This window comes from Sander vitreus, chromosome 17 (assembly GCF_031162955.1).
Source record: "Sander vitreus isolate 19-12246 chromosome 17, sanVit1, whole genome shotgun sequence".
NCBI classification, from domain to species: Eukaryota; Metazoa; Chordata; class Actinopteri; order Perciformes; family Percidae; genus Sander; species Sander vitreus.
Window position 1 is genome coordinate 19,052,083 of NC_135871.1, and position 12,664 is coordinate 19,064,746.

General features: G+C 38.5%; 2 protein-coding genes across 5 annotated transcripts in view; one reads left to right on the forward strand and one right to left on the reverse strand.

Annotated features, from left to right (window-relative positions):
• Positions 1 to 5: 5 nt before the first annotated feature.
• sfr1 (SWI5-dependent homologous recombination repair protein 1) lies at positions 6 to 1,393 on the reverse strand. The gene is made up of 3 exons (XM_078273930.1): positions 1,007 to 1,393; positions 483 to 836; positions 6 to 362 (listed from the first exon to the last, which is right to left on the reverse strand). Exons 1-3 carry the CDS (start codon positions 1,094 to 1,096, stop codon positions 174 to 176), a joined length of 633 nt encoding a protein of 210 aa, XP_078130056.1. The 5' UTR covers positions 1,097 to 1,393; the 3' UTR covers positions 6 to 173.
• Positions 1,394 to 5,118: 3,725 nt separating this feature from the next.
• col17a1b (collagen, type XVII, alpha 1b) overlaps positions 5,119 to 12,664 on the forward strand; it is a 35,836-nt gene continuing 28,290 nt past the window's right edge. For 2 of the 4 annotated variants that reach the window (XM_078272715.1, XM_078272717.1), the window contains exons 1-8: positions 5,119 to 5,481; positions 6,727 to 6,794; positions 9,246 to 9,296; positions 9,440 to 9,547; positions 11,028 to 11,339; positions 11,467 to 11,523; positions 11,644 to 11,679; positions 11,837 to 11,887. In XM_078272715.1, coding sequence (XP_078128841.1) covers positions 6,740 to 6,794; positions 9,246 to 9,296; positions 9,440 to 9,547; positions 11,028 to 11,339; positions 11,467 to 11,523; positions 11,644 to 11,679; positions 11,837 to 11,887 — 670 coding nt within the window. In that variant the 5' untranslated portion in view covers positions 5,119 to 5,481; positions 6,727 to 6,739. The remainder of the gene's footprint in view (positions 5,482 to 6,726; positions 6,795 to 9,245; positions 9,297 to 9,439; positions 9,548 to 11,027; positions 11,340 to 11,466; positions 11,524 to 11,643; positions 11,680 to 11,836; positions 11,888 to 12,664) is intronic. The other 2 variants (XM_078272716.1, XM_078272718.1) reach the window with 2 other exon arrangements.

The window sequence follows — 12,664 nt, forward strand, 5'->3', positions numbered from 1 at the left end:
AAGGCTTCTCTTCAGCAGATAACACAATTTTATTAAACACTTTTCTTAGTAAGTTTACTTAACAGGAAATGTACAACTTAAGCTGCGAATAAGAACGGTGTCGCACAAAATAAATAAAACAATAAGTTAACTCAGGATATTTGTAACGTGATTGTTTTTAAAGCATATATGTATTAGGTAGTGAAGTCCTCCTCTGTGCGGTCAAAGTGCAGAATGCCATCATCCAGACCAAAGAGATCAATAAGAGCTGACAGGCTGGCTTTGCGTCCGTCTATGGGGACATCTGACTGGAGCTCGTACAGTGCAGCCTGAGCACAACTCCTCCACTTGTCAATCAAGGTTTGGAGCTGTGTTAAATCATTCTAGGGAAAGAGACAGGGAATGGGTTATATAAAGAGGACTACTTTCAGCCTAGTTAAGTGAATTAAATCCCATTATGTTTACGATGGCAGCAACCCAGAGAATTTAAAGGTAGCAGATACCTTGCTTCTGTACATTTTAACCATCTTGAGTCTGCGCAGAGTCTCCATCTTGTCTTTAACCTCCTTCCTCAGTTGGTATCGTTGTTGTGCGAAGTCTTTGGAAGGAGGATGTGTTGGTTCGGGAATGGGTCCAGAAAGCCATTCACTCCCTGATCTCTCTTCATTTCTTTTTACATCAACATTGGGCATGATCGGTGGAGGATTATTAACTGTCTCCCTGGAATCTGCTGAAACTTGTTGGCCATCCTCCTCCTCATCAACACAGAGGCGTTTGGCCACAGAGAAGGGCGAGGTGAAGGAGCGCCTTGTTCTCTTCAGCCTCTCCTTCAGTGAGGAACTCAGCTTTTGATTATGCTGCGGAGATGACAATAAATCAGTGGTGGGGAACAGGATAATAGCAGGTGTTAGATTGTGTTTAAGCAATTTTGAAATAACGTTTAAAAATATTTGACTTGATATTAGCGAGCTAACATTAACGTTACCTGACGTAAGTTAACCCACAAGCAAATGTGACTTAAACATACCTTTCCCTCTTTATAGTCACAGGGGCTTGACTCCACTGAATTACAAGGTGAAGAATAGACTAATTTGGCTGCTTGAGGAGTGATCTCCATTGGTGAAACTTTCTGCTGTGGATAACGTAACGTTACAGTCAGGTTAGGGACACTGGGTTAACGTTAGCCAAACGAGTATGAGCTAACTTAGTCACAGAGTTTATCATAAACAAACACGTAAAAACAAAAGTAACCCGAATACTCAACCAAACGTATTGATGAATTCTTTCGCAAAAACTAGTGAGCAACCAACATGTTTTTAACTAAACGCGAACTAAGACACAAAACTGTGAACATGATATGAGATTTTTTTTGTTCTTTTCCTTATTTTTGCGGCTCGAGAAAACCTCCAGAGTCAGCGATTGGACAGATGTTGATGACGCATTACCGAAAAGGATCTTGGGAACTGTAGTTGTTGCCGGCAAGATAGGTTGGTTACGACCATGGACGTATTAAGAGAAGTTACAGCACAAACCACAACTTTAAAACCTAATATTTCCATGGTATCCATACCTAAAATGCAAATCGAAACCATAAGGCTCCATCATCTCTTTTTTTCTTGTTTTGGTAAAGTTATTATTGCTTGTGATGGAACAAAAACATTTTTTTTTTTTACCAAAACCTCAAATTATAATAACAATAGTGTAATAATAACAATAGTATAATAATAACAGTGACAATTATAATATTGTAAATAAAAATAAGAAATAATATAAAGATTTTTAGAGAAAGTAGTAGGCCCGTTGCATGTGATTGTTAGTGGGATTAAAAGGGGATGCATTGATCCAACTGGACTATTTCACAAAATAAAGTGCTCAGAGGAAGTAAAATAGTAAAAGTAATTTTTTGTAGGCTTGTGGACAGATTCAGTGTCCAAGCAGTGTTACCTGGTTACTCCTTATTATTTGGGTTGACTCATATTGTGATTCAGCTCTTCTCATCAGTTGATTCATCTCTATTAAAGGATTTATTTAAAACTCCTACAGACGGACCTATTCATCGTTGTTGAAGATTGTTTTGCGACTTATCCCAATATCCTACATTCTTTTTTAATTGTGTTTTTCTGTAGCCGTGAGGATAAAGGTGTGAGTTAAAACGTTATCCTGCCTAGACTTGACACACCCCAGGGAATTGGGATTGTTTGCGTTTTATATGGATGAATCTTGCAGGGCTGGGGGTTGAATATAATTACTGTTTTATGTGCTTCTTTTTAGCTTTTGAATAGTTGACATGAAATATTGTGCTTGCTCCTCTGCACTGTAACTGTAGCAATGGTGTGGGTTTACAGAATCTAGAAGCTATGTGAGACACTGAGTGATGATGCCAGCTCTTTCATCAAATGCAGGTTTGTATGCTGGGCACTCACAATTAAGGCCACATGTTATTTTTGAGCGGGCTATTTATTCCTCTCAAGATGCACACATATGGGTCAGCAGTAATATACTATTGCCCCCTTTACATCTGATATGGATTTCTCTGTAGATGAGGAACAGATTGTGAGGAAGAGGCACTGAAGAGGCTTTTTCCCAGTTTCTGGAGTCCCTTTGCTAGTTGAGAAGACGTGATTGTTTGCATTGGTGTCACTTGATTTTGTTTAGTTGAAAGGGTATTTTGTATTAAGGGTTATTAGGTTATTTTTATTTTCTGTTGATACTCTGCTACATTATCTGCTTTGTCTGTGTTAGAAATGTTCCTTTTATGTGGTGCCAATGTGTCGGAGAAATTATTCTAGTTCTCTTAAAGATTACAGAGTCAATGGTGTGATGAATCAAACTTCTACTTCCTGCAGCATGAAGAAGAGACCTGAACCTGGTGTTCTCTCCAGACCTTTAGTGTGCCTTGCCTTATATATCACCAGTACCATAGCCTTTCCTTAAACAATGGTCCTTTAAGATAAGGTAAGTTGAGATAAATCTTTGTTATCCCCGTGTGGAGAGTCAGGTGTCTTAGCAACAACAGCAGTAAGAATGAAACACAGCAGGACAGGTAAGAATAAGAGCCATGGACATACCAATAAAATAATAAAACATAAGTAAAAAAATTAAAACAAGTGATAAGATGAATACTACAGTAAGAGAAATACTGAGCTGAGTTTGTCAACTATGTACAGTCCAATAAATGTACAAGAAGTGTATGAGTGAACATTTATCTGTTACTATATATGTCTATTAGCGTTTAATATAATAGTGAGCATACTATGTACAGTTTCAATAAATATAAATATACAGTGAAAATAGTGATATATGAATGAAAATACAGTATGTGTACAGTGTATTAACAGTGATTGCAATTCCAATATCTTGGTACAGTCCATGTGCAATGGGGCCAGAGAACATGCAGGATAGTTATAATAGTCAAAGGTCAGCGCAAGACTTAACGTTTCAAACATGGGGGTCAAGCTTGGTTGTGAGCGGGATAAGTCTGTGGCTGAATGTGCTCCTCATTTTCGTTGGCTCATCATAGAGCATTTTTGCTTGAGACTGACTGACTGACTGAGAACGACTTTAACAATTATCCCAAAAATCTGACATTGTTTCAGCTCAAGAGTTTTCTACTTCACTATTATAATTAAGAGTCTTAAAAAAAAAACAAATCAACTGAAACAAGGTTAAAAATAGTTTGCCATACATGCTCTCCCCAAAAATGTCCCTGTATTACTTTCTCTAAATCAAGTATCCAGGTAAATAAATACAGATCAAATCCAGCGAATCAAGCTGCCTCTCCAAGACCACACACAAAGGAAGCCCTCCTGGAATTTATTATCTGATGTTCTTTCTTTCTGTTCAAAGCTGAGCCAGTTTGTTGAATTTTCCTATATATTATATTTTATAGTTAACAATAAACATGCTGCGTGACTGGAGAAAAATTATGCTTGTGGGAGGTTCACTTAATTACAGAGCTTCCTTCATAACCCACAGTCGTGAAGTCAAGCAATACAATCGATCTAATCCATCAGTTTTTGTAATGTCGCAAAATGAGTGATGTTTTCTGGTTTACCTGAGGAAAACTGGTGGTTTCTTTACAACACCGCTGTCAAGATTCACTTTCACAGTGAATCATGAATGTGTACATGTCACATTATCTTGATAAACCTCAAATGATTAAGTTCTTTGTTATGCAACACACTCCCTGTAAACCTAATTTGGGAACCTTTAAAACAGCTGCCTTCTTGTTCCAGAGAAATGATGAGCCCTTATGTGGGAAAGCTGTTATCCTCAACACAAACATGAGTGTGTTTTAGCTCAAAAGGGCTACACAAGCCAGTTAACTCCTTTCTTTCTTTCTTCACCATCCTGGAATCTGTTGTTTTATACCAGCCCCTTTCCGTTAGATTTGGCTTTATTCAAGCTTGCACATAGATGTGAGCGGAGCAGCTCCTCCTCTGTTACACTGTCCTTGGGGCTATTTGTTTTCCATCATTTGAGCAGATTGGAGTCATGCTTGCTGTGAGTCATGCAGGGTGGGTAGATGTCTACACAGGGTGTGGTGGGTGAAGGATCCTAGTGGTGCTTGCGGCTGCCAGTAGAGAAATAAAGCATCCAATTTAGCTCAAAATTGCATAAATGCAAATGAATGGATAGGGAACTTTTATTATGATCACAGAGAGTTAAAAACAGCTCTTCCACTCTGGTGTAGGGGTGTAATTCCTAATCTCAGTAGTAGGCAGGAAAACTAATCCTTCAACAGCTGCACAAACATGCCGATCGGACCCGTGTAAAATATCTTTATTATTTATAATCTTGAGTCTTGCATGCATGCTTTTGCACAGCACATGTTTGTATGTGTGGTAAAACTACAGTTTGGTTATGTAATAGCACAGTGGCTGAAACCATATAGCCAAGTCTAAATGTTCTGTTTCGACTTCCAATGTGTGCACCAGATGTGTTCCAGCTGCAACAGGATGGATTTGCTGCACACAATAGATCAGCAGATCTTGAGATGGTTGCTCGCCTGTAATCCATAAAAAGAAAGAAAGAAAAAAAATCCCTCCCAAATTACCCCCACGTTCCCAACTCCTCACAAAAACTTTGCCAGTTTCGAAAAGTGGTGACTAAAGCAGCAACAACAGAAGGAGGAGTTCACCACTTTTCTTTTTCACAGCCAACTCTATGTCTCTGCAGAGGTGAGTCTGGCAAGTTAATTGGTTCCCTCAGGCGCTGTTTTTTTGTCTTTTCTTTTTTAAATTCAGCTTTTCGTGCCGTCTGCTACACCTGCCTGCCAAGCTCCAGCGCTGATGGGCGCGGCTCGGACCGGTGCCCAAATCTCTGTTTTGACTTGCCTGGGAAAGTTGAGAGAAAAGGCACAAAAGGACCGAGGACTTTAAGAACATCCCACCACGGCGCGTCAACTTTATATTTAAACACATTCTCTCCCGTGGACGTGATCAGTCGGTCCATCTTGAGAGGGATCGGGATTTGATTGTTTCTTATTCGAGCTGGCTGAAGGTATGGATTTTAAAGTACACTGGAATAACCTGGAGACTTTTTTTTTATATAAAAAAAAGTTGTTTATGCTGGATGGTGCGGGGGTTTATTCCCACCTGGCTGTTGCATCTCTGCACTAACTAACTGCACTCTGGGAGTTTGGTGATGGGCTGTCGAGCTATTTTTTTTTGGCTTTATAGTTGTAGTTATAGGATACGTAGGATGGAATCCTCTATATTCCCATAAAAAAAAACTACAATTACTTCTTAGCTTGTCTGTAAAGCCCAGCTGGGGGTTTTGGGATCAGATTTCTTCCGGTGGTATCTATAGATTTGGTCTGTTAGTGTGTGATCTCTGGATAGTTTTACATGTATTTTTGCTGTGCTATTTGCATCCTTCTAAATATATTACAGGACCTGACCTAGCTGTAGCACCAGCTTTATGTGACACCAGCCTTTTCGGATCAGTTGCAGGCTACAATAGTTTTTACAAGCTTTAATGAAAAGAAGTAGTAGATGTATTGAGAAATGTTGGTTTAATTGACTTTCATTAATATTTTACTTTTCTCAGAGCTGGAAGAAAATTTAAAACTTGAATGGTTATTGCACTTTATAGGCTACAAACTGTGGTTTCAGTAACCAAGGTTGTGAGAAGAGAGTGGGGAAAATGCCACTTTTTGGAGTATTTATGCTTTTTTAATTTAAATCTGATATTAAAATGTTCAGTAAATAAAGCACATGCTGTTAAATGTCCTGGCTGACAGGGTGTGGTGAGAGCATGGTCTTTCAGAGTTCTGCTGTGATCCACTGGCCTCTTTTGTTCCTTTTTTTGTTCGTCTTCAAAGACACAAAGGTAATACAAAGTCTATTGAAATCTATAGATGATGGGCCTTTATTGTGGTATCCACTATTCACATGACATTTGAACACGTGTAGAAAGTTGCTAGTTTTTAAATACAGTAGAGGTGATGTCTTCTACCTGATCTATCTTGGGCTTACTGCAGAATGTAATTGTCTTTATCAAGATCAGTAAAAGCAGGATGTTCAAGGGAAAACTGTAACAACTAAAATATTACATTGTGGTTTTGAAAATATGATCATGAGACAGTTTTCTTGTGAAATTTCAAAATGATGCAGTAAACATCAGATACGATCAGCCAAATGTTTGCTAAGATGCCATTAAAACCACAGTACCAAGGAATAAACAGACTTTTAACACCATTGGCACAGTTGCATGACCGTGGTCAACATGTTATCATCATCTCAGCAGATAAAATGAGATGGACGAGTTAACGAGACAGATGGACTTCTCAGGAGGCTTGTCAGGAGAAAAGGGTGAGATTTCTGTATTTATTTATGATGTTTTGAAAACAAGTCTCACCAAAAAGAACACGAGTTAAAGGGTTGGTTCACCCAAAATCAAAAAAGAAAAAACCATCACTTTTTCACAATTGTTGTAGATGTATGCAGATAGTTTGGGTTTTATTTGCAGAGTTTTAGAGATACCGGCCACGCAAATGTCTCCGGCCACGCAAATGTCTCCGGCCACGCAAACGTCTCCGGCCACGCAAATAACTCCGGCCACGCAAATAAACTGGAAACATGTCTTTTTCAAAAACAACACAGACTCATTGTGGCAAGAGAGATAAAAATATGATTTCTCAATTGAAAGCTTAATGACAGATTGGCGTGGTGTAAACTCTGTATTTAAAGACCCCAAAACATGTATGCACTTATTTTCTTGGTTGACGGCTTTTGTCTCTCTTTTTCGAGGGCTTACTATCACTAACATCATGGCATGCCTTCACTGGTGTCGGGTTCCATTTCTGTTTCTCGCTCTCAGGGTGTAAGTCATCCCCCAGGTTTTCCCCCAGTAGTCATAACTGAATGTAAAAGGACAGCTCATCGTGGCCTAATGACTTTTAACACGGAGAAGGATGGAGAGGCCAAGGAACGCCTGATTTTATGTTTGACGCTAACTGAGAAAAACATATAATTAGCCATCCTGTTGTGCTAACGTTTGTTCTCTTGTTTTTTTATGTTACCTCTCAAAGAAAGTTAGTTAAGTTTATACATGTATCACTTTTCAAACGAGTTGTTACAAAGTGCTATACAGAAAGGACAGAGAGAAAAAAAGAAGAGATAAGGTAATGTGATTTGGATACAATTGTAAAAAACAAAAACAAAACAAAAAAACAAGTGAGTTTTAAGATGATTTTTATGCACTGACTTGGCTTCTCAGGGACTTTGTTGGAAGTTGTTTCAAAGTTGAGGCGCAACAGCAGCAAAAGTATGATAACCTTTAGTTTTAATAAACGTTGACTCTGAAACAAACAGTAGTCCCTAAAAGGGAGGAGGAGGAGGAGGAGGAGGAGGAGGAGGACAGGAGCAAGGAGGCAGCATGAAATTGAAATGGAATTTACATGATCTGTAACCGTTAAAACTCAACAGGCTGCAGCTGGAAAACAAGACGCCTCCTAGTGAACGGAGGGTGTTATTAGTATTAATTATCTGCGCTGACTTCATTATAACCCATGATTGACAAGATTTACACAAACTTTATTTAATGAATTTCCCACATTTTCTTTATATTTAGCAAATAGTTTACCGGCCTCTATGTATCAAGAGGCTAAAGGGACAGACACATAAACATGAATAAATTCACAGCACGCATGGCCAAGTTGAGGTTGAAGATTCATTATTGACCTTAAAAATAGAAGTTTAACAAAAAAAAAAATCTGACCACAAAGAACCACTTACTGGAATCTTCCGGAGCATTCGTAGATATGGTTTGGCTGTAATTCCCCATCTCCATGACAACTGCAGCAAAGGCTATCCACAGATGAAGGCCTTTAGATCAGGCTGAAAGCTCAGGGAAAAGTGTGTCTGTAAAAATCGAAGCATTGACACCCCCAGAAAAGACTAACATGTCAGATATAATGTTTTTTTTTTTAGTTATTTTAAAATTTGACAATAATTTATGACATTATCCAAACAAACCTGAACTTGACCTAAAACTAACAGATACACATGATTACTATCAACATTCAGAGATGCTAGTACCATGTTCTAATTATGCACCTTTTATAAAGGGTTGCTACTAATGGCTTTTAAATGGTTAGTAAATCATTTATGGTAGCCTACTAACGCTTTATAAATCAGTTATAAGCCATTAATAAGAACAACATTCAGGTTGAGGAAAATCTCTTTGGCTGGTGAGTCATTAATAGTCAAGTGATTACTAAATGTCTTACTTTCTAATAAGCCATCAAGTCTGCACTGATCACGTTAGTAAGACATTAATGAGAGGCTGCAAGTTAAATAAGCATTCTTATAATGATCATAATAGTAATCCATTAAGTAGGTACTAACTTTTTTGATTAAATTGATTGTGGTTGATGACTTTTTAGATAAATAAACTGTCCTGCTGGAGGAGGATAAACACCGACCTGGCAATCTAAACGTTATTGTTATTAATGGCTTATAACTGCTATATAACCCCTTATTAAATGATTTATTTATATATATATATATATAGTTATCCATGGATTAAGCCATTTGTTTTTGCATGTAAATGCTGTATTAGAAAGTGTTACTGAAAGTGTTACTACAGCGCCACACTGGTGGTAAATCAGCCAACACTCTATTAATCTAAGTCACATTTATTTGGACTCTGGAGGCATGAAAATCATCACAATGCCAGTCATTCAACACTCCAGTCCACACCTGTAGATAACCCTCAGGATAATACAGCAATCCTTTTCTTTCTTTTTTTTATGTGCTCAGTTGTGACAGAAACTGTAACCTCCACGACCAGACTGACTTCTCTACCACCAAGTGAGTGCCTCTTTCTTCCTGTCATGCTTGCTTTAATTATAAACCAAACACATAATACAATAATTATAGCCAAGCAGTTCTAAAGGAAGTAGCCGATGAGTAACAGCTTCTCCTTGTTTTGCTTTGTGTCTTCTTGTTGCTAGAGGGAACCAGTGGATCAAATCACAGGAATATGTCCAGCAGTGCTGGAGGGCTGGGCTTGGAGAAGAATGTCTTAACCCAGAACAGCAGTGGAACTTATTTCTCTTCATGTGAGAGCAAATTTCCACTCATGGTCCAACATTGGGAAGTTGTGGGTTAAGTTTTGAGATGCTGAATGTTATATTTTTAACCCCCAGTAGAAAGAAAGAGAAGTTCTAATTTTGATTTGGTTTCACATCACTTGCTGTTTTTCAGAGCTTCCAGACACTTTTTATTTGACTGGTATACTGGTTACTTTATAAATTAGGATTTCTGTACACAAAATGTATGCATAACTTATAAAATATAATGATTTGTTGTAGAGGAAACTGCCCAACAGTATACCTGTACTCAATTAGAGCTGACACAGTTAGTTTATTAATCAATTACTCCACTAACAGAAAAGTAACCGAGAGACTGAATTGATGATCAGTTGAGTAAAAATGGAAAATATGTAATGGTCCCAGCTTGTCAAATGTGAGAATTTGTTGATTTCTTCCTTGTAATTCTTATTCTTATTCTTCTTCTTATTAGGCCTATTTGTCCAGTAGTAAAAAGTGGGAAAAATGAATGAATGAAATGAAATCATTAGGTGCAACCATATATAAATTAGTTAAAAAGTAGCTCTACATCAACCAACTTCAACATTAAAATGCGGCTTTCACATTAACGCATGAGTAATAATAATCTTATGATATAATTTATAACAGAACCAGTCACATGGGCCATTTTTCTGCATTGCATACTTTACCTTTAATACTTTAAGTACATTGTTCTGATACTTTTACTTAAGTAGCATTTTCAATGGAGGACTTTTACTTGATGGAGTATTTTTACAGTGTGGTATTAGTACTTGTACTTAAGTACAAGGAACCGAATACGTCCTCCACTTCCCATAGCTTCCTAGAAAGAAACTAAAACTGTAAATTCTTCTGAGGTTTCCTGCAAAGAGCTGTGTAATTTGGTACTAATTAAAAGGAAAATGGACACAATTTTGAATTGGTACACATCCAATAACCTATAGTCAGTGCACAGCAGGTCAGCAGAACATGCAAAAATGTTAGGATAAAGTTCAACACATATGGAGAGTTGAGTTTCCAATAGTATATAAACAATTACTTGGGTTTTCAATGGATCTGTGATTACAGTCATTAATACTGTTCCTTTATGGATTTTTCTCTGCAAATCAATGACTATTCATAAACCTGACGGAACTGATTAAACACAAATACATTTCGTAGATCTTTTCAGGAAATTCATGGGAAAACTATTAGCAAATAACGGGACCTGTGAAATAAAGTGCTTTGTCTACTGTTGGTTAATTTAGTGCACAATGCATCATACTGTCATCATATGTTTTTTTTTGTATGAAACATCATGGACAAGTAAATACAGCTGTCAAATAAATGTAGTGCATTAAAAGCTACGGTATTTCCCTCTGAAATGTATTGGAGTAGAAGTATAAAGTAGCATGAAATGGGGATAAATGTGTGTGTGGAGATGATCCGGTTGCAGGAAATCCCAAATAACTTGCTTGCATCATCCCTTCAGCCTCTGTAGGTGTGAACACCAGCAGCTTCAGCTCCTCCTCAGGAGTTTACCTAGGAGGAGACTCCTCGGGAAGAGATGATGGAGGGGGGCTGTACATAGACGGAGAGGGGTACGGAAGCGGAGGAGGGGGAGGAGGAGGAGGAGGAAGCGGCGGCAGAGGCGGCAGCAGTTATCTCGTGAGCTCGGTGTCAAAGGTCAGGTCCAGCTCGTCGGGTGGTGCCAGGAGAGCGCAGACTGCTGGCTCATCAGGAGGCCTGTCGCCAGCTTTCCGGGAGAGGAAGACCATATCCAGCCGCTCAGGAGGTTATGATGGTGAGATCCTGTTAATCAAACAAGTTGGCATCAGGGGCGCCTGAAACAGAAGCTTGAAAATTGAAGGAAACTGTTGTGCATGAGGGTGCTGTTAATATCTCTACTGCCTTTGTGTTTTCTTTTCTAGGAAGTTCGAGTGGTAATTCCTCTCCAGAGTTTACACGAAAAGATTATGGAATCTATTGTAAGTGAGAGTGACAGCTATATGGGATTATATACTTTCTGATTGCAATATTTTTCCAGCTTTATCCTCATATGTCTGTGTGTGTGTGTTTATGCTTTTTTCTGTCTGTTTTCTTTCCAGGCTCCAACACCACAAGGGGGAGGAGCGAAAGCAGAGGTATTCAATAATAGTTTTTCCCCTCTTCCCTTCATTATATCTGCACTATCTGACTCTGAATTGTCCTGGCTTACTTTTTTATTGAATCATGATTCCTTTGTCCATTGTGTGTGTGTGTGTGTGTGTGTGTGTGTGTGATTTTTAATTATTTTTCCAGAGAGTGAGATCCGAGCCAGATTACAAAGTGCCTCTCCCACTGCCGGCAGATGTAAGACCATTTGAGACACATTGATCCATTTGCTGAACGTTATGCAATTCCTCATAAAGCAACAAAGCATCTTTTATTTGAGTGTGTTTATTAACCCATGGACAGAGAGAGATTTCACTGCAGGGTCACTTTAGAGCAGTATGTTTTTTGAATTATGTTTCTGTCAAATGCTTTGGCTCAGCAAATTCCTTCTCTTCCACCTCTGACATGAATGGTAACCCTCATGAAATCTCAACTAGTAACACATGTGCAGTTCCCCCAGACAGAAGGTGTGCAGTATATCAGCACAAAGAAAAGCGTGAGAATCAAACGAAGGGGATCATGGTTTTGTTTGCATTGTGCTCATGTGGGGAAGAAGTGAAGGGGCAGATTTGTGGTGGCAACAATGGCACACATGAGTCACTGTTTGCAGCACCACCCAATTGAAACAAAACAGTGGAGAGTCAGAGTTTTACAGACGCTGGTCGCTCCCTCTGCTGACTAGAGTGCGTAACTGCTGTTATTTAATCCGCATTTTTTAACAGTTAGTCATTCTCTGCCACTTTCACCCCACCTCAGCCTCTTTCAGCAGTGGTGGAAAACATATTTAGTAATTTTACTTTAGTAGAAATAGCAATCCAACAGCATACGTACAGTATGCTGTTGAGTACAATTTTAAGGAACGTGTACTTTCCATTTTATGCTACTTTACACTTCAAGTTCACTACATTTCAGGGGAAAATGTACTTTTTACTCCACTATATTTATAATAGTTACTTTAAAGATTTTACACACAAA